Here is a 19,966-nt window from a genome sequence, read left to right on the forward strand (position 1 = left end):
ATACCTCTGATTTTTCATTTAGTGGCGCTAAAGTCAACCTCCCCAGGATGCAAATAATGGGCTTCAGGAAACACTGGTGAGTGTCTTGGGGCATGAGGATATTCACACCTGAGTCACAAACTAGAGCTGAATACCTGAATGTATTTAGTGTAATGACTTTGTTTAATTCTTTTCCATTAGTGCACTTTTAAGAACTTCTTGTAGGTTTGCTCATCTCTGACACCTGCAGGCAGCCTAAAAAAAAGGACAAAACACAAATGACTCACACGTTCTTGCATGTGCTTCTGATTGACATTTAATAAAACAAACAACAAAAACAAAACATTAATTCAACTGTTAATTATTTCAGACACGAAAAAAGAACGCCCTCCCCTCAAAAGCAAAAACAACATTTCCCTTCAGAGTCTTTATATTAGGATCCATATTTGAAAAATAGTAATGAGGGCTGAAAAAGTGTATTTGCATTTCCTGTCAGGAAGTCGTCAGACACACATTCTGAAGACGACGGCAGCTTGTACATACGTATAGAAAATGAATCTTGTTCTTCAGTGTGTTATTCTCCTGTTCTTATCATTTCAATATGAAGGTAAGCGTTTATTGTGCTACAGGTATTTGAATGGATTCCTTGATGGAAATCCTGCTGGTTTATGTTAACATTAAAGGATTTTGCTTTGTTCTGATTCTGCTGCGTCACATCGGTGACGTTTGTGTCATACTGTTTGATATCTGAACATATTCTAACTTTAACTTAATTCTTATACATTTTAAAAGCAAACAGATACGACCCCACTGGTAAATAGTTACATATGTTTACTGTAAAACAGTTAAGTTTAAGCTCCTAGTCTGAGGTTGCTGTTTGCTACAATCCTTTGTTTCACAAATAACCGTCTAGTCCACTTCTAATATTTGTACAAACAGCTACAAGTACAGTCAGTAGGATACAGAGAAAAACAATAGGTGTTGATGTTTGAATGAATCATCCTCTACTTATCTATGTTGACTACACAGGACTGTACTAACTATTACTGTACTATTACATATAACCTACAGCCAATAACAGTTTAATTGTATTGTGTGTTTACTGTGTTTGCAGCATCCAGAGCTGTGACCTCTGTGTTTGTGAAGAAGGGATATGATGTACAGCTGGATGTTAAGGAAGATGATGTTCCTGAGGATTTCTTATTTTTTGCATGGAAATTCAATGGAACAAATAATTTAGTATCATTTGCAAGTAATGGAAAACCAAAAGTTTCTAATATTTACACTGGAAGAGTTGAGTTTTTAAATTACACTGTAAAGTTGAAGAATGTACAAGAGACAGACAGTGGAGTTTATACTGCAGTATTTACAGAAGATAAAGACCAAACAGCAGCTATTTACAGTGTCACAGTTCAAGGTAAGTTTGTTAACATCTGAGACACCGATAGATGAACTACTGTTTCCATCTACTGTACTGTCATATTCCTACAGTGTTTTTCATATTTCTGTCCACCCAGCTCCAGTGTCTCCAGTTAATCTGACTGTGGACTCAGTGTCCAGCAGCTCAGACTCCTGTAACCTCACTGTGACCTGCAGGACACAGGACTCTCACATCAGCACCACTTTTACATGTGTCAATCAAACCTGCAGTGAAGATGGAGACGGATCAAAAGCTACAACCTCTGCTGCTGATCTTCGTGTCTACCTTGAGAATGACTCCATCAACTGTAACCATAGCAACCAGGTCAGCTGGACCACAAACCAAGGAGCACCAGAGATACAGAGTTTCTGTTACCAACGTAAGATTAAAGTCAAAAGACTTAAGACTTGCACAGATTAGATAGTAGTTCGGCTAAATAACACTGTTGTCAATGAAAATTTGAAATGAAATTTAGTTTCAAATAGTAAATCTCACTCACAAGTTGCTCAGGTCTAAATCTGGTTTTGTCTGTTTTACAGAGGCCAAAGAATCACGGAGCCATGTGGCTGTATTTGTTTTTGTGCCTATTGTCATCATTATTGGTATAATTATAGCTGGTCTTTGTTATATGAAGAACAGAAAAAGTAAGTTCATATCTATTTACCATAAAATTACAGGATAACATTTAGTTAGAATTTATATTGTTAGAATATATAAAATATTTATTATTTTCTTAATACTGTGTTATAATTAGATCAAATATAAATGAAAACATTGTAATGCTGTATTTTAATGAATGACTAATGTCAAATAACCTTTTTTTCTTGACAGAGAAAATATTCACTGTGGAAAACACAGTGTATGCAGTTACTAATGTAAGTCCGCTTCTTATTTTAATAAAGAGTAACTCCCTTAGATTTAGCAAAGGTGTTGGTAACTGGATTAGAGGAAATAAATGTGTTCTGTTGCACATCAGTCACATCGTGTCACATTTTATCACATGGTACATATGAGCTTTTATCTAATATCAATTTTTTATTTTCAAGGTTCCTACAGGTCAAACTCAGCAAAGGTTTTCAGTCAGTGATAATTCAAACCTTCCTTCAAACTCCACCTACTGCTTCGTCGGGTCTCACGCTGGATCCAGCAGATCTGAGACCAGCCATGCTCTGCCACAGAGCGTGTATGCTTTGGTGGAGGGACCAGGCGCTCATCACCCCTGACACTCTTTATCCACTCCATCATCTTCATCATCATCTCTGTTACTATTTTAACATCTTCCACCTCTTCCCTCCCCTCATCATTTTACCACCAAGTTTCTTCATCTATAAAGAAAGACAAGTTACCATTCGAAATAATAATAATAATAATGTTTCTGTTGGAGTGAATGTGGATGTTTGGATAAATGTTTAAAAGCAGCATGAATTACATTCTATTGAGTGTGTTAAGGCATCTGAACCAAGCGCTAACAGGTAAAACCAAGTCTAACCGTGTCATGACAGAAAACTGACGTCGTAAAGCTGTGTGTTTATTGTCATTTTATTTAGTTTGACCAGTGATTGTTTACTTCACTTCAGAGATTGTTTACTGACGCCACTTTACCAAGTAATGCAGATTTTGCACTATTTTGGTTTAGTAATTGAAGTCACTGCAGAGTTTAAGGCTCTTGAAGTGTCATATTTACCTCATGGAGAAACAGACTGTTACTGAAATTAACTTAGTTATGTGTGTAATTTTATATATGATTTTTATAGGATCCAGTTTGTATTTTTGTACTGTACTTTAGATTTATTATGTTCAGATGTTTAGTTTTTTATGAATGATAAAGATGAATTTCACTTCAGGGAATCATTAGTGTCAGTAAAGTGCTTCAGTACCTGATCTTACTGTACCTTATGTAGTGTTACATTTACACACTGGCCACTTTATTAGGTACAGACACACCTGATTCAGTCCAACACAGTAACTGCACTCTGTTTTTAGCCGTCAGAAGAGTGATTGTTATTGAGACTATTAAAACATGGTTGCTAATGCCATACTGGTCTGAAACATCCATCAAATGTTCCAATCACAATGTGAGACACAGATGTTAATATGAGCTGATGGCTTTTTCTACTTGATTTCCTCCATGAGATGCACAGTGATGACAGCAGACACCACGTTTGATGATTTTTAATGTACAAAGTTTAAAAGCTAAAATTTAAATAACTAGCCATAATTGATTTCCAACCCTATTTGTTGCCCGTTTTTTATTGTTTCAGGTTCTGGTTCTCCAAACTTCTTATTTAGACTTTGTACTGGATCTCTGTACTCATCCTGAATGCTCTGACTGAATCTTGGTCCTCTCCATGAGATGGACAGTGATGACGGCAGACGTCATGATGATCAGGCCATCTCTGAAGCTGGAACACAACAAAATATGTTTTATTACTAAACATTGCAAACTTACAGTAAAGTGACAACACAGCAAGTGTAGAAGGCATTAATCAGCGAATTAATATATTGGTAGTTGGTAGGAATTTTGGCTCATTCCTACGGACAGAACTGGTGTAACTGAGCCACGTTTGTAGGTACACGCCTTTTCAGCTCTGACCATAAATGTTCAATAGCATTTAGATCTCTGTGATAGCCACTCCAAAACGTCGACTTTGTTATCGTTATCCACTTTGTAACCAGTTTGGCAGTGTGCTTCGGGTCATTGTGCATTTGAAACATCCATTTGTGCCCAAGCTTCAACTTTCTGCCCGATGTCTTCAGATGTTGCTTCAATATTTCCACATACTGTTTTTTCCGCATGATGCCATCTATTTTGTGAAGTGTACCAGTCCCTCCAGCAGCAAAACAACCCCACAACATGATGCTACCCCCCCCCCCATGTTTCACAGTTGGGATGGTGTTCTGAGGCCTGCAGGCTTCCCCCTTTTTCCTCCATTCATAACGATGGTCATTGTGGCCGAACAGTTCAATTTTAGTTTTTAGTTTCGTCAGCCCTTCAGCCCATGTCTGTACAGTACTCATTTCACTGTTGATAATGACACAATCTTACCATCTTCAGCCAGCATCTTCACAACCTTTGGGTTGTTTTGGACCAAAGTACATTCATGTCTGGGACTCAGAACCCGTCTCCTTCCCGAGCGATACGATGGCTGGATGTTCCCATGATGTTTATACTTGCGTACAATGAACAGATGAACGTGGCATCTTCAGGCATCTGGAAATTGCACCCATGAACCAGACTTGTGCAAATCCACAATTCTCTTTCTAATATCTTGACTGATTTCTTTTGACTTTCCCATGATGTTTTATAAACAAGCAATTGTGTTTCACATGTGCCCTAATATACATCCACAGGTGTGTTTCAAATTAATTCAATTGCTGTCAATTAACCTATCAGAAGCTTCCACAGAGATGACCTCATCATCTGGGATTTCCCTAATTGATTAAAGGAATGGTGATCTTAGTGTATGTAAACTTTTGACTCTGATAAAAGTAATAAAGAATTGTCTAAAAAAAAACCTAGTCTCATTATTCTGACATTTAGCAAATAGAAATAATTTTGTTACTTCTAATTGACCAAAAACAGGGAAAGTTTATTTTTACTTCATGTCTGACAGTAAAGAAAAAAAAGCATATGTGTGCTTTTATGTAGTGTATGCAAACTTCTGGTTTCAACTGGTTCAGACATGAGAATGACTGCCTTGACTTGAATGCCTGTTTTTTTTTTTTATTTCAAGTGCAAACTGATTTTAAACCTTCTCAAGAGCAATAAAGTATGTTAACGCTCAACAGCTTAAAATGAACAAAAAACTGAATTTGCAATCAGCAAATTATGTACACCAGTGACACCAGTGGAGTGAATGAAATCTGGAGTGAATGAAATCTCTAAAAAGTATCATTTTAAAAGTCTTCATTCAGTTTCAGTCTGAATATTTACTGATGTTTTGATGTATCTGTTTTTATATATTTGTAATAATGGCAGGTGAATCTTGTATGAAATGTGGCAGAATGTGAAGTGTTAACATAAAACCTACCGTGCAGTGAATGTTAAAGTTCATGGTTAATGTGAGGCGTGTGTGCTGACACTAGTAGAAAACTCCAGGTTGAGTTTTCTCTTCATGATCCTCTCCTTGAGATGAACAGTGATGACGGCAGACAGCTTGGTTTGTGTAAGACTAAAGCTGCTTATTTCAGTTTCAAACTGCCATAATTTGTAAATACTATCTGCTACAAAGCAGTCGTAGTGACACCACTTCTTTTAGATTTTGTGTGAACAACCTTAATATTCAAGGTAATTCGCTTTACAGCGATCGTCAATTGTTTAATTCTATGACATGACGCTGGGACTAAGATCCACGACTCATTGCAACGACATGTTTGTTCTTCCACATGTTGTGTCTGCTTGAACCTGCATGAGTGACCACCGAGTTATTTTACCACTTTTAATATCTGTATGAGATCAGTTAAACCAGTAAGATGCTTTCATGTTGCCAAAACGTGATTAGAGCCAAAAGCTTTGGATCAGAAGCTTAATTCTGCCTTATTTTAAATACACTGAGCTCTGCTTGGTTGTATTTACAGATGTTGTTAAATATCCAGTCCATCTCATCTCTCATCCATCTCTGTTCCAGTCTAAGACCAGTAGAACCAGCAAGATGCTGATTTTATGTTGCCACAAAGTGGATAAAGTCAATATCTGTTTACAGATATTGCAGAATTTACTGGACATACTGGAGTATTCAGGATGAAGATGAAGGTGAGGTAGATTTTCTCTCCGTCTGATACACAACGTTGACACTAGATGGAGGCCTTTTGTCGTTTTCTCTTTGTCGAAAAAATAGACCTGATGAACCTTTCACAACTTCGTATTAGACATAATTTTGCCCTGTAGCGCATGCACAATGAGAAGATGCCGTAGAAATGCTGCCAAGTTCTGTTTTCATTAAGTTTGTAGATTCATTTTGGTGGTAAAAACGAAATACAGTTACCTGCAACTATAAAGTTACAATTCATGGCTCAGACTTTTGCCTCAGTCTTTGTGATAAATATGATACACGTTATTGGCAGTTTGAAGGGAAAGGTAAGAACAAAATATGGACATTACAAAAGTAAATATACAGGGAACTCACAACGAATCATTTTATTATTAGGAAATTAAAAAAAGACAATATACCACATGAACATAACTGCAACTAAGATGCTGCCGTCCTGTTTATGAGCTTTTGCACAATCCCACACAGAACTGTGTGAGACCTTGTGTGGTTCAACAAGGCTTTACCACCTGTAAAGCTTGGTTCACATGTACAGGAATAGGATTTTCACCTGTGTGCACCATGACGTGTCGTTTCAAACTCCTGTTATCCTGGAAGGCTTTGCCGCAGATGTTACAGAGGTACGGTCTCTCACCTGTGTGAATCCTCAGATGAACATTTAGATCGTGTTTTAGTCTAAATCGTTTCCCGCAGGTTTTACAGGGGAATGGCTTCTCACCTGTGTGGATCTTTAGATGACCTTCCAGACTGGGTTTATGTCTAAATCGTTCCCCGCAGGTTTTGCAGAGGAATGGTTTTTCACCTGTGTGGATCCTTAGATGAATTTGTAAATGTGGTCTTCGTCTAAATCGTTTCCCGCAGGTTTTGCAGGGGAATGGCTTCTCACCTGTGTGAATCCTCATATGAATATCTAGATCTGTTTTTCGTCTAAATTGTTTTCCGCAGGTTTTGCAGGGGAATGGCTTCTCTCTTGTGTGGGTTTTCACATGGTTCTGTAATGCACCTTTACGCTTAAATGTTCTATTACAAGTGATACATATAAAACTCTTTTTATCTGTGGGACTCTCTAACATAGCAGAATTGTCTACGTGGAGAGCGACAAGAGAGTTGTGAGAGAGGAGCTGACTGTCACCATTTACTTCTGCTGCATTGTCCTCGTATGCTGAACTCATCACATTATCGATCTCCTGCTTCAGAGCAAGCATCTCTCCTTCCTCACTGGTGTGTGGTTCCTCATGTTCCTCTTTTAGTTGTGGAAGATTTGGATCATCTTCATCCTGACTAATTTTCTTCACGTGATGACAGATCTGCAGGTGAGTGGGAACCTCCTCCTCTTCCTCACACACATCTGGAATCTCTGAATGGAAATACAGGAAACTGGTTATTAATTCAAATATACATATACTTTTCTTTAATTACTGAAGTAGTATTTACTACATATTCACTTAATCAAACATCTTACAGGTCTGACACTGATATTGTCAATACACTGACCATCTGTGTCATCACTGTGTCTGAATAGAGACATTTTCCGTTCCTACAACTGTCCACGATTGGCTTCAGGCTCGTGTGAGTCTCCTTCGCTTGTTGTATGAACATTAGTCTGCTTACCTATCCTGTGTAGTTTGATCTCAGGTCTCAACACAGCGTCCAACAGTCTGCGCTGACGGTCGAGCTCTTCTTCGTACTCGACGATGGTTTGTTCAAAGGCTCCGAATATTTCCACAGCAGCAGCGGTCAGTCGCTGGGAGATGAACTCTTTCAGATGCTGAACCGAGGACATCGTCGCTCCGTTAGTGGTGACTTTACTTTTGAACTTACCCGCTACACTCAACGCTCGGTGTTACACTCCGAGGGTCCGGCAGGGAACGATGTACTTCCGCTTTAAACTTCCTAACTTTCCGTACTTCTGCGTTGTTCTTTACGTGACTATTACGTATAATATAGCGCCCTCTGCTGCGTAGTGGTCACGTTTTGACGACGGCCAATGTTAGTGTTAGTTAGTGACAATTGACATAAAAATCAGCAACTCTAACAGAAATAGTTTGTTAATAAAACACTGAACTGTCCAACTTCTCTTGGTTGCTGCTTTCATCCTCTCCTGATTCCGCATTATCACACATGTCGCTCTTTTCTCGTTCGTTTCTTACTTCTATACTTATAGAAGTATAGAATACATACTTCTCTTAAAAAAAACATATATTCAACTTCAGCTTTTTGCCATATAGCATTTATAATAAATGTAACATTTGGGCTGTTCAAAACTACACAGTAAGCTATTGGTATTGTGACGGTTTTTACCTATTGCTTACACACTTTTTGCAGAATTTGGTCCATTATGTAAAAACTCTACACATAAGCCAATCAGACATCAGCACTTGGAGATTAACAACTTATATAATTACCAAAATGAAAAACTTCAATGAAAATTTAACACTCCAACAAAAGCTTACACACAAGCGCCATTTGAATTACCCTTTCATCGCTAGCAACACACTGATAGGTTTTGTATAAAACACTCAAGTCCTTGTGTTTCCATTTTAAGTTGTAACTCGCTCCGACGTCTTCTGTAAAACTCAAACCTAACATTATCAAACAATAGTTTTCACACAGAAAAACATTCTTACAGAAATTTAACAACAAAAGGTAAAGAGGTAACAATGATGTGTGTGTGTGTGTGTGTGTGTGTGTGTGTGTGTGTGTGTGTGTGTGTGTGTGTGTGTGTGTGTGTGTGTGGTGGAGTGGGGTTATGGACTTTGTCTTCTACAGTTTTTGCCTATTGCTTACACACTAAAAGATCTGATAAAATAAGAAGACCTTTAATAGTCCCACAGTGGAGAGAAATTACATCACACAACAGCAAACCACAGAGCACAGAATAAAGGACATTTAAAAAAAACATTGGTGTTGGCACAGTACTATGCAGTACAGTACAGGTAGAGCGAGTTCTTAAAAGGGTTGTTGCACAGTAATGAATATAAATCATGTACTGGTTTGCACAAATGTTGCACAGAAAATTTTGTTGCACATTGTGTAAATATGGAATACATATATAATAGTGGACAGAGTTTACACAAATATTGTAAGTACAGAAGAAATTACTAGGTAACCACTGATACAGTGGGTGAGTCAATGTAGTGGGACAGTCTGATCGCAGGAGGTACGAAAGATCTGAGATATCGCTCCTTCACACAGCGAGGGTGGATCAGTCTGCTACTGAAGCTGCTCCAGAGCAGACAGTGAGTCCTCCAGTGGCTGAGAGTCCTGGTCCAGGATGGGTGTGAGTTTAGCCAGGGCCCTTCTCTCATCCACCTCCTACACCGTGTCCAGAGTGCAGCCCAGGACAGAGCTGGACTTTTTGGTGACCCTGTCCAGTCTCTTCCTGTCATCACTGTGATGCTGCTGCTCCATCAGACCACACGTACAGGATGGTTGATGTCATCAGAGTCAAAGAAGATCATCAGGAGTGGCCCCTCACTCCAAAAGACCGCAGTCTCCTCAGCAGGTAGAGTCTGCTCTGACCCTTCCTGTACAGTGCATCCGAGTTATGAGACCAGTTCAGTTTATTGTTCAGATGCACACCCAGGTATTTGTAAGAGTCCACTCTCTCAATATCCCTTCCCTGGATGTGAATCGATGGGATGACAGCAGGCTGCCGTAGGCCAAGATCCACCACCATTTCCTTGGTTTTCCCTGTGTTGATCAGGAGGTGGTTCTGTTGGCACCAGCCCAGGTTCTGAGTAAGTCCTCTGTAATCTGCATTGTCATCATCAATGATCAGTCCAACAATCGCAGAGTCATCAGAGAACGTCTGGAGAACACAGCTGTGCGTGTTGTGTCTGAAGTCTGACGTATAGAGGGTGAAGAGGAAGGGGGCCAGTACAGTTCCCTGTGGGGACCCCACACTGCAGGTCAGATGAGGCCTGTTTGTGAGATAGTCCATGATCACTAAGGTCAGATGAGGCCTGTTTGTGAGATAGTCCATGATCAATAATAAATATAATAATAATGAGAGAAACTTACTTTACAGCAATCGTGACTATTTAACTCTTTGATATGACGCTAGAACTCAGATCTACGACCCAATATTGCTGCAACATGTTTCTGCTCCACATCTTGTGTCTGCTTAAACCTGCATGAGTGACCACCGAGTTATTTTACCACTTCTAATATCTGTATGAGACCAGTTAAACCAGTAAGATGTTTTCATGTTGCCAAAACATGATTAGAGCCAAAAGCTTCGGATCAGAAGCTTAATTCTGCCTTATTTTAAATACACTGAGCTCTGCTTGGTTGTGTTTACAGATGTTGTTAAATATCCAGTCCATCTTATGTTTGTCTGTTCCTGTCTAAGACCAGTAGAACCGGCAAGATGCTGGTTTTATGTTGCCACAAAGTGGAGAAAGTCAATATATGTTTACAGATATTGCAGAAATTACTGGACATACTGTAGTATTCAGGATGAAGATGAAGGTGAGGTAGATTTTCTGATACACGTTCAATGTTGCCACTATGGAGGCCTTTTGTCATTTTCATATTTTAAAAGGTAAAATAGACCTGATGAACCTTTCACAACTTCGTATTAGACATAATTTTGCCCTGTAGCGCATGCACAATGAGAAGATGCTGTAGAAATGCTGCCAAGTTCTGTTTTCATTAAGTTTGTAAAATCATTTTAGTGGTAAATAAAATTAGTTACCTGCAACTACAGAATTACAATTCATGGCTCAGACCTTTGCCTTAGTCTTTGTGATAAATATGATACACGTTATTAGCAATTTGCCTAAAGGGAAAGTTAAGAACAAAATATGGACATTACAAAACTAAATATACAGGGAACTCATGACAAATAATTTTATTATTAGGCAGTTAAAAAAAGACAATATACCACATAAACATAACTTCAACTTCCTGTTTATGAGCTTTTGCACAGTCCCACACAGAACTGTGCAAGACCTGGTGTGGTTCAACAAGGTTTAACCACCTGTAAAGCTTTGTTCACATGCACAGGAACAGGATTTTCACCTGTGTGCACCATGACGTGTCGTTTCAAACTCCTGTTATCCTGGTAGGCTTTGCCGCAGATGTTACAGAGGTACGGTCTCTCACCTGTGTGAATCCTCAGATGAATATCTAGATGTGCTTTTTGTCTAAATCGTTTCCCGCAGGTTTTGCAGGGGAATGGCTTCTCACCTGTGTGGATCTTTAGATGAGTTTCCAGACTGAATTTATGTCTAAATTGTTTCCCGCAGGTTTTACACGGGAATGGCTTCTCACCTGTGTGGATCTTTAGATGAGTTTCCAGACTGAATTTATGTCTAAATTGTTTCCCGCAGGTTTTACAGGCGAATGGCTTCTCACCTGTGTGAATCCTTAGATGACCTTTCAGGTGGAGTTTTAGTCTAAATCGTTTTCCACACATTTTGCATGGGAATGGCTTCTCACCTGTGTGAATTCTCAAATGAACTCTTAAAGATGAATCACGTGTAAATCGTTTCCCGCAGGTTTTGCAAAGGAATGGCTTCTCACCCGTGTGGATCTTCTCATGTCTTTTTAAGTTTGATAAATAAGTGAATTTCTTTCCACATGTGTTACATGTTGGATGTTGCTTTGTGTGGGTTTTCACATGCATCTGTAATGCATACTTACCCTTAAAGGTTCTACTACTAGTGCATTTAAAAGTAATTCCATCTGTGGGACTCTCTAACATAGCAGAGTTGTCTACATTCAGGGTGACAACAGAGTTGTGTGAGAGAAGCTGACTGTCACCATTTGCTTCTGCTGCATTGTCCTCGTATGCTGAACTCATCACATTATCGATCTCCTGCTTCAGAACAAGCGACTCTCCTTCCTCACTGGTGTGTGGTTCTTCGCGTTCCTCTTTTATTTGTGGAAGATTTGGATCATCTTCATCCTGACTGTTTTTTTTAACGTGATGAGAGATCTGCAGGTGAGTGGGAACCTCCTCCTCTTCCTCACACACATCTGGAATCACTGAATGGAAATACAGGAAACTGGTTATTAATTCGAATATACACATACTTTGCTTTAATTACAGATTTTTTTTTTAAATCACCTAGTATTTACCACATATTCACTTAATCAAACATCTTACAGGTCTGACTCTGATGTTGTCAATACACTGAACGATTGGCTTCAGGCTCGTCTGAGTCTCCTTCGCTTGTTGTATAAACATTAGTCTGCTTACCTATCCTGTGTAGTTTGATCTCAGGTCTCAACACAGCGTCCAACAGTCTGCGCTGACGGTCGAGCTCTTCTTCGTACTCGACGATGGTTTGTTCAAAGGCTCCGAATATTTCCACAGCAGCAGCGGTCAGTCGCTGGGAGATGAACTCTTTCAGATGCTGAACCGAAGACATCGTCGCTCCGTTAGTGGTGACTATATTTGAACTTACCCGCTACACTCACCGCTCGGTGTTACACTCTGAGGGTCCGGCAGGGAACGATGTATTTCCGCTTGGACCTTTGTAACGTTCCGTACTTCTACGTTGTTCTTTGCGTAGCCATTACGTTTAATTTTGCGTCTTCTGCTACAGTAAACTGTCCAACTTGTCTTGTTTGCTGCTTTCATCCTCTTCTGATTCCTCATCATTACAAATGTAGCTTTTACTCCATTTACTCCATTTACATACTTTTAAAGTGATTTATATATTGACCTTCAGCTCTGGTACCCTACAGTTATTTAAAATCAGTGTATCCTTTCTGCTGTTCAGGACTACACACTAAGTAATTGTTATTGTAAGTTGTGTCACACAGTATAATTCATGGTTTACATTATGGTTTATTTTATCTAGCCACAGGGGTTGCAAGGCAGTGACTTTTGTGTCAGTCCCAAACCCAGATCAATAGAGAGGGTTCCCAAGGAGAGAGACATCTCAGGGAAAAGGACAGTATCAAAAATCTGTATTTTAGTTTCCAATGTTGATGACACAGTGAGCCTTCCGATCTCTAAATGGAAAGTTGATCTGGACATTGCCACTAATCATGTTTTGGAAAAATACATCTTCTAATTTATTACTAATGACAAAAATACAAATTATGAAGGATGTTCCAGATGTGTCTCACAAACTTGAATATGTGCCCTTATTGTGCAGATAACACAGCAGATAAATTCCTACATGCATCCTTATTATGTATAATAATTCACATGTGTATATATATATGATATAACACTATTATTAGTATTAATATTGATTTTACAGGTAAACACATATTTAGGATAGACTAAACAGAACCAAACATAACCCATTAATCATGAAGAGTATATATATTTCTTATATACTTCTTATGTAAAAGGGAAACTATTCATCACAATACGGCATTCAGCCTAATACATGCTGCTAGTTTAACTGCTGGACAGGGCGAAAAAGTGAACAAATAAATAAAATAGAGAGGGTTGCATCAGGATGGCATCCAGTGTAAAACCTGCCAAAAACAAAAATGTCTGCAGGAAAGAGAAAAACTATGATAAGGAGATCACAAAAGCTAATAGGAAAACCTGACAAAATGGAACATTCACCAACAAGACTGACAGACTGAACATCAAGACATGTCAACTCACAACCCAACACAAAAGATACAAAATGTTGGTAGAGGTCTGTGGTTAGTAGGATCACAGGCTCACACTCACTTTAAAGCAGGCTCTTTATTGAAATGTGACATGCCTTGAAATTGCATGATATGGGCGTATGGTTACAATGAAAATCATACTGCAGGGAAAAAACATTCCATAGGAAGTAAAACACTTAATTGGTTTGTACAAGCATAGGTGAAAAGCATCATAAACTGTTCAACCCTAAGACTGCTGACCTTTTTCTGGCCTTTTGGTTTACCCAGCAAAAGTCAGCGGCCCCAACCACTTTTTGTTTCTATGTCTGTGTGCAGGGTGCAGCTTCAACAAGTATAACATGTTCCTGTTTCCGACAGGATTAAAACATTGAACACATGTATCCTTCATAATAAGTAAAAAACAAGAAATTAGCCTTGTGAGCGACGCAACAACATAATAGGAAAATCATAAATCAGATGAGTTCTTACATGTGACCTCACTGTGATGCTGCTGCTCCATCAGACCACACGTACAGGATGGTTGATGCCACCAGAGTCATAGAAGGTCATCAGGAGTGGCCCCTCACTCCAAAAGACCGCAGTCTCCTCAGCAGGTAGAGTCTGCTCTGACCCTTCCTGTACAATGCATCTGTGTTATGAGACCAGTTCAGTTTATTGTTCAGATGCACACCCAGGTATTTGTAAGAGTCCACTCTCTCAATATCCCTTCCCTGGATGTGAATCGGTGGGATGACAGCAGGCTGCCGTCGGCCAAGATCCACCACCATCTCCTTGGTTTTCTCTGTGTTCATCAGGAGGTGGTTCTGTTGGCACCAGTCCAGGTTCTGAGTAAGTCCTCTATAATCCGCATTGTCATCATCAATGATCAGTCCAACAATCGCAGAGTGTTGTGTCTGAATTTTAGAACTTTGGATCAGAAGCCTAATTCTGCCTTATTTTAAATACACTGAGCTCTGCTTGGTTGTATTTACAGATGTTGTTAAATATCAAGTCCATCTCATGTTTGTCTGTTCCTGTCTAAGACAAGTAGAACCAGCAAGATGCTGGTTTTATGTTGCCATTAACTGGATAAAGCCAATATATGTTTACAGATATTGCAGAATTTACTGGACATACTGTAGTATTCAGGGTGAAGATGAAGGTGAGGTAGATTTTCTCTCCGTCTGATACACATTCAATGTTGCCACTATGGAGGACTTTTGTCGTTTTCTTATTCATAAGGTAAAATAGACCTGATGAACCTTTCACAACTTTGTATTAGACATAAGACAGGGAACTCATAACAAATCATTTTATTATTAGGCAATTAAAAAAGACAGTATACCACATAAACATAACTTCCTGTTTGTGAGCTTTTGCACAGTCCCACACAGAACTGTGAGACCTTGTGTGGTTCAACAAGGTTTAACCACCTGTAAAGCTTTGTTCACATGCACAGGAACAGGATTTTCACCTGTGTGCACCATGATGTGTCGTTTCAAACTCTTTTGTTCCTGGAAGGCTTTGCTGCAGATGTTACAGAGGTACGGTCTCTCACCTGTGTGAATCCTTAGATGAACGTCTAGATGTGTTTTTCGTCTCAATCGTTTCCCGCAGATTTTACAGGGGAATGGCTTCTCACCTGTGTGACTCCTCAAATGAACATCTAGATGTGGTTTTAGTCTAAATCGTTTCCCGCAGATTTTACAGGGGAATGGCTTCTCACCTGTGTGAATCCTTAGATGAACGTCTAGATGTGTTTTTCGTCTCAATCGTTTCCCGCAGATTTTACAGGGGAATGGCTTCTCACCTTTGTGAATCCTTAGATGAGCTTCTAGATGTGGTTTTTGTCTAAATTGTTTCCCGCAGGTTTTGCAGGGGAATGGCTTCTCACCCGTGTGAATCCTCAGATGAATATCTAGATCTGTTTTCCGTCTAAATCGTTTCCCACAGGTTTTACACGGGAATGGCTTCTCACCTGTGTGGATCTTTAGATGAGCTTCCAGACTGGGTTTATGTCTAAATCGTTCCCCGCAGGTTTTGCAGAGGAATGGTTTTTCACCTGTGTGGATCCTTAGATGAGTTTGTAAATGTGGTCTTAGTCTAAATTGTTTCCCGCAGGTTTTACATGGAAATGGCTTCTCACCTGTGTGGATACTCTCATGTACTTTTAACTGTGATAAATAACGGAATCTCCTACCACATGTGTTACATACCGGATGTTGCTCCGTGTGGGTTTTCACATGGTTCTGTAATGCACCTTTACCCTTAAAGCTTCTATTACAAGTGGTACATATAAAAGTCTTTTTATCTGTGGGACTCTCTAACATAGCAGAGTTGTCTACATTCAGGGTGACAACAGAGCTGTGAGAGAGGAGCAGATTGTCACCATTTACTTCTGCTGCATTGTCCTTGTATGCTGAACTTATCACATTATCGATCTCCTGCTTCAGAACAAGCGTCTCTCCTTCCTCACTGCTGTGTGGTTCCTCGTGTTCCTCTTTTATTTGTGGAAAATTTGAATCATCTTCATCCTGAGTGGTTTTCTTCACGTGATGAGAAATCTGCAGGTGAGTGGGAACCTCCTCCTCTTCCTCACACACATCTGGAATCTCTGAATGGACAATAAGATACAAGAAACTGGTTATTAACTCAAATATACATATACTTTTCTTTAATTACTGATGAATTACTGAAGTAGTATTTACTACATATTCACTTAATCAAACATCTTACAGATCTGACACTGATATTGTTAAAACACTGAACAGCTGTGTCATCACTGTGTCTGAATAAAGACATTTTCCGTTCCTACAACTGTCCACAATTGGCTTCAGGCTCGTGTGAGTCTCCTTCGCTTGTTGTATGAACATTAGTCTGCTTACCTATCCTGTGTAGTTTGATCTCAGGTCTCAACACAGCGTCCAACAGTCTGCGCTGACGGTCGAGCTCTTCTTCGTACTCGACGATGGTTTGTTCAAAGGCTCCGAATATTTCCACAGCAGCAGCGGTCAGTCGCTGGGAGATGAACTCTTTCAGATGCTGAACCGAAGACATCGTCGCTCCGTTAGTGGTGACTTTATTTGAACTTACCCGCTACACTCACCGCTCGGTGTTACACTCCGAGGATCCGGCAGGGAACGATGTACTTCCGCTTGGACGTTTGTAACGTTCCGTACATCTGCGTTGTTCTTTACGTAGCCATTACGTTTAATTTTGCGTCTTCTGCTGCAGTGAACTGTATATATAATTTATATATTGACCTTCAGCTCTGGTACTCTACAGTTATTTAAAATCAGTGTATCCTTTCTGCTGTTCAGGACTACACACTAAGTTATTGTTATTGTAAGTTGTGTCACACAGTATATTTCATGGTTTACATTATGGTTTATTTATCTAGACACAATGGCTTCTCACCCGTGTGAATCCTCAGATGAACATCTAGATCTGTTTTCCGTCTAAATCGTTTCCCACAGGTTTTACACGAAAATGGCTTCTCTCTTGTGTGGATCCTCTCGTGCATTTTAAATTGTGATGAAAACGGGAATTTCTTTCCACATGTGTTATATCTCAGATGTTGCTTTGTATGGGTTTTTACATGCATCTGTAATGCACATTTAGCTTTAAAGGTTCTACTACATACGGTACATTTAAAAGTCATTTTATCTATGTTAGTCTTTGTCATAGAGTTGTCTACATTCAGGGTAACAAGAGAGTTGTACGAGAGGAGCTGACTGTCACCACTTGCTTCTGCTGCATTGTCCTCAAATGCTGAACTTATTACATTATCGGTCCCCTGCTTCAGGACAAGCGTGTCTCCTTCCTCACTGATGCGTGGTTCCTTGTGTTCCTCTTTTATTTGTACAGTATTTGGATTATCTTCATCCTCACTGGTTTTTATTATGTGATGACAGATCTTCAGGTGAGCGGGAGCCTCCGCCTCTTTCTCACACACATCTGGAATATCTGAATGAACAATAAGATTCAGGAAACTGGTTATTAATTTGAATGTACATCAAACTATTCATGCAATGTGCCTTGAAATGACATTTCTTGTAAAATTGACTCTATAAATAAGCATTTCACATTTCTTTAATTACTAATGTTTGTTTTATCAAATAGTATTTATCATATCTTCGTTTAACCGAGCTTTTTACAGGTCAGATGCTACCTTTCACAACTTCGTATTAGACATAAGGCACATGCACAATGAGAAGATGCCGTAGAAATGCTGCCAAGTTCTGTTTTCATTAAGTTTGTAGATTCATTTTGGTGGTAAAAACGAAATACAGTTGCCTGCAACTATAAAGTTACAATTCATGGCTCAGACTTTTGCCTCAGTCTTTGTGATAAATATGATACACGTTATTGGCAGTTTGAAGGGAAAGGTAACAAAATATGGACATTACAAAAGTAAATATACAGGGAACTCACAACGAATCATTTTATTATTAGGAAATTAAAAAAAGACAATATACCACATGAACATAACTGCAACTAAGATGCTGCCGTCCTGTTTATGAGCTTTTGCACAATCCCACACAGAACTGTGTGAGACCTTGTGTGGTTCAACAAGGCTTTACCACCTGTAAAGCTTGGTTCACATGTACAGGAATAGGATTTTCACCTGTGTGCACCATGACGTGTCGTTTCAAACTCCTGTGTTCCTGGAAGGCTTTGCCGCAGATGTTACAGAGGTACGGTCTCTCACCTGTGTGAATCCTCAGATGAACATTTAGATCGTGTTTTCGTCTAAATCGTTTCCCGCAGCTTTTACAGGGGAATGGCTTCTCACCTGTGTGGATCTTTAGATGAGCTTCCAGACTGGGTTTATGTCTAAATCGTTCCCCGCAGGTTTTGCAGAGGAATGGTTTTTCACCTGTGTGGATCCTTAGATGAATTTGTAAATGTGGTCTTCGTCTAAATCGTTTCCCGCAGGTTTTGCAGGGGAATGGCTTCTCACCTGTGTGAATCCTCATATGAATATCTAGATCTGTTTTTCGTCTAAATTGTTTTCCGCAGGTTTTGCAGGGGAATGGCTTCTCTCTTGTGTGGGTTTTCACATGGTTCTGTAATGCACCTTTACGCTTAAATGTTCTATTACAAGTGATACATATAAAACTCTTTTTATCTATGGGACTCTCTAACATAGCAGAATTGTCTACTTGGAGAGCGACAAGAGAGTTGTGAGAGAGGAGCTGACTGTCACCATTTACTTCTGCTGCATTGTCCTCGTATGCTGAACTCATCACATTATCGGTCTCCTGCTTCAGAACAAGCGTCTCTCCTTCCTCACTGGTGCGTGGTTCCTCGTGTTCCTCTTTTAGTTGTAGAAGATTTGGATCATCTTTATCCTGACTAATTTTCTTCACGTGATGACAGATCTGCAGGTGAGTGGGAACCTCCTCCTCTTCCTCACACACATCTGGAATCTCTGAATTAACCATAGGATACAGGATACTGGTTATTAATTCAAATATACATATACTTTTCTTTAATTACTGAAGTAGTATTTACTACATATTCACTTAATCAAACATCTTACAGGTCTGACACTGATATTGTCAATACACTGACCATCTGTGTCATCACTGTGTCTGAATAGAGACATTTTCCGTTCCTACAACTGTCCACGATTGGCTTCAGGCTCGTCTGAGTCTCCTTCGCTTGTTGTATGAACATTAGTCTGCTTACCTATCCTGTGTAGTTTGATCTCAGGTCTCAACACAGCGTCCAACAGTCTGCGCTGACGGTCGAGCTCTTCTTCGTACTCGACGATGGTTTGTTCAAAGGCTCCGAATATTTCCACAGCAGCAGCGGTCAGTCGCTGGGAGATGAACTCTTTCAGATGCTGAACCGAAGACATCGTCGCTCCGTAAGTGGTGATTTTATTTGAACTTACCCGCTACACTCACCGCTCGGTGTTACACTCTGTTAGTCCGGCAGGGAACGATGTACTTCCGCTTGCACCTTTGTAACGTTCCGTACTTCTACGTTGTTCTTTACGTAGCCATTACGTTTAATTTTGCGTCTTCTGCTGCAGTGAACTGTATATATAATTTATATATTGACCTTCAGCTCTGGTACACTACAGTTATTTAAAATCATTGTATCCTTTCTGCTGTTCAGGACTACACACTAAGTTATTGTTAGTTCTGTCACACAGTATAACTCATGGTTTACATTATGGTTTATTTTATCTAGCCACAGGGGTTGCAAGGCAGTGACT

General features: G+C 39.6%; 5 protein-coding genes across 6 annotated transcripts; 1 reads left to right on the forward strand and 4 right to left on the reverse strand.

Moving 5' to 3' along the window:
* The first annotated feature begins 194 nt into the window (after positions 1 to 194).
* Positions 195 to 3,596, forward strand: LOC114844878 (uncharacterized). The gene is made up of 6 exons (XM_029132545.3): positions 195 to 586; positions 1,094 to 1,396; positions 1,497 to 1,778; positions 1,939 to 2,043; positions 2,231 to 2,274; positions 2,446 to 3,596. The coding sequence occupies exons 1-6, from the start codon at positions 532 to 534 to the stop codon at positions 2,620 to 2,622; spliced, it is 966 nt and encodes a 321-aa protein (XP_028988378.1). The 5' UTR covers positions 195 to 531; the 3' UTR covers positions 2,623 to 3,596.
* Positions 3,597 to 6,521: 2,925 nt separating this feature from the next.
* On the reverse strand, positions 6,522 to 8,061 carry LOC114844535 (gastrula zinc finger protein XlCGF8.2DB-like). Its single transcript, XM_029131993.3, has 2 exons — positions 7,780 to 8,061; positions 6,522 to 7,525 (listed from the first exon to the last, which is right to left on the reverse strand). The coding sequence occupies exons 1-2, from the start codon at positions 7,949 to 7,951 to the stop codon at positions 6,660 to 6,662; spliced, it is 1,038 nt and encodes a 345-aa protein (XP_028987826.1). The 5' UTR covers positions 7,952 to 8,061; the 3' UTR covers positions 6,522 to 6,659.
* Positions 8,062 to 11,008: 2,947 nt separating this feature from the next.
* On the reverse strand, positions 11,009 to 12,622 carry LOC114844530 (zinc finger protein OZF-like). The gene is made up of 2 exons (XM_029131992.2): positions 12,377 to 12,622; positions 11,009 to 12,162 (listed from the first exon to the last, which is right to left on the reverse strand). Exons 1-2 carry the CDS (start codon positions 12,546 to 12,548, stop codon positions 11,135 to 11,137), a joined length of 1,200 nt encoding a protein of 399 aa, XP_028987825.1. The 5' UTR covers positions 12,549 to 12,622; the 3' UTR covers positions 11,009 to 11,134.
* Positions 12,623 to 15,035: 2,413 nt separating this feature from the next.
* Positions 15,036 to 16,888, reverse strand: LOC114844524 (zinc finger protein OZF-like). Its single transcript, XM_029131974.3, has 2 exons — positions 16,623 to 16,888; positions 15,036 to 16,351 (listed from the first exon to the last, which is right to left on the reverse strand). Exons 1-2 carry the CDS (start codon positions 16,792 to 16,794, stop codon positions 15,153 to 15,155), a joined length of 1,371 nt encoding a protein of 456 aa, XP_028987807.1. The 5' UTR covers positions 16,795 to 16,888; the 3' UTR covers positions 15,036 to 15,152.
* Positions 16,889 to 16,997: 109 nt separating this feature from the next.
* On the reverse strand, positions 16,998 to 19,603 carry LOC114844515 (oocyte zinc finger protein XlCOF20-like). Of its 2 annotated transcripts, XM_055503558.1 has the most exons (3): positions 19,432 to 19,603; positions 18,365 to 19,171; positions 16,998 to 17,703 (listed from the first exon to the last, which is right to left on the reverse strand). In XM_055503558.1, exons 1-3 carry the CDS (start codon positions 19,601 to 19,603, stop codon positions 17,126 to 17,128), a joined length of 1,557 nt encoding a protein of 518 aa, XP_055359533.1. In that variant the 3' UTR covers positions 16,998 to 17,125. The 2 variants fall into 2 exon arrangements, with proteins under 2 accessions (XP_055359533.1, XP_028987794.1); XM_029131961.3 differs by lacking the exon at positions 16,998 to 17,703 and having other exon boundaries at positions 18,158 to 19,171.
* Between the last annotated feature and the right edge of the window lie 363 nt (positions 19,604 to 19,966).

Source organism: Betta splendens, chromosome 17 (assembly GCF_900634795.4).
Source record: "Betta splendens chromosome 17, fBetSpl5.4, whole genome shotgun sequence".
Taxonomy (NCBI): Eukaryota; Metazoa; Chordata; class Actinopteri; order Anabantiformes; family Osphronemidae; genus Betta; species Betta splendens.

Bases quoted from the DNA above. Each gene is read 5' to 3' on its own strand.
- LOC114844878 (XM_029132545.3), top strand. From the start codon at position 532: ATGAATCTTGTTCTTCAGTGTGTTATTCTCCTGTTCTTATCATTTCAA. The intron at 587-1,093 runs GTAAGCGTTTAT...CTGTGTTTGCAG, and splicing joins CTTATCATTTCAATATGAAG to CATCCAGAGCTGTGACCTCT. The intron at 1,397-1,496 runs GTAAGTTTGTTA...CTGTCCACCCAG, and splicing joins TTACAGTGTCACAGTTCAAG to CTCCAGTGTCTCCAGTTAAT.
- LOC114844535 (XM_029131993.3), bottom strand. From the start codon at position 7,951: ATGTCCTCGGTTCAGCATCTGAAAGAGTTCATCTCCCAGCGACTGACC. The intron at 7,526-7,779 runs GTAAGCAGACTA...ATTTCCATTCAG, and splicing joins GATCAAACTACACAGGATAG to AGATTCCAGATGTGTGTGAG.
- LOC114844530 (XM_029131992.2), bottom strand. From the start codon at position 12,548: ATGTCTTCGGTTCAGCATCTGAAAGAGTTCATCTCCCAGCGACTGACC. The intron at 12,163-12,376 runs GTAAGCAGACTA...ATTTCCATTCAG, and splicing joins GATCAAACTACACAGGATAG to TGATTCCAGATGTGTGTGAG.
- LOC114844524 (XM_029131974.3), bottom strand. From the start codon at position 16,794: ATGTCTTCGGTTCAGCATCTGAAAGAGTTCATCTCCCAGCGACTGACC. The intron at 16,352-16,622 runs GTAAGCAGACTA...TTGTCCATTCAG, and splicing joins GATCAAACTACACAGGATAG to AGATTCCAGATGTGTGTGAG.
- LOC114844515 (XM_055503558.1), bottom strand. From the start codon at position 19,603: ATGTCTTCGGTTCAGCATCTGAAAGAGTTCATCTCCCAGCGACTGACC. The intron at 19,172-19,431 runs GTAAGCAGACTA...TGGTTAATTCAG, and splicing joins GATCAAACTACACAGGATAG to AGATTCCAGATGTGTGTGAG. The intron at 17,704-18,364 runs GTGAAAATCCTA...TTGTTCATTCAG, and splicing joins ACACGTCATGGTGCACACAG to ATATTCCAGATGTGTGTGAG.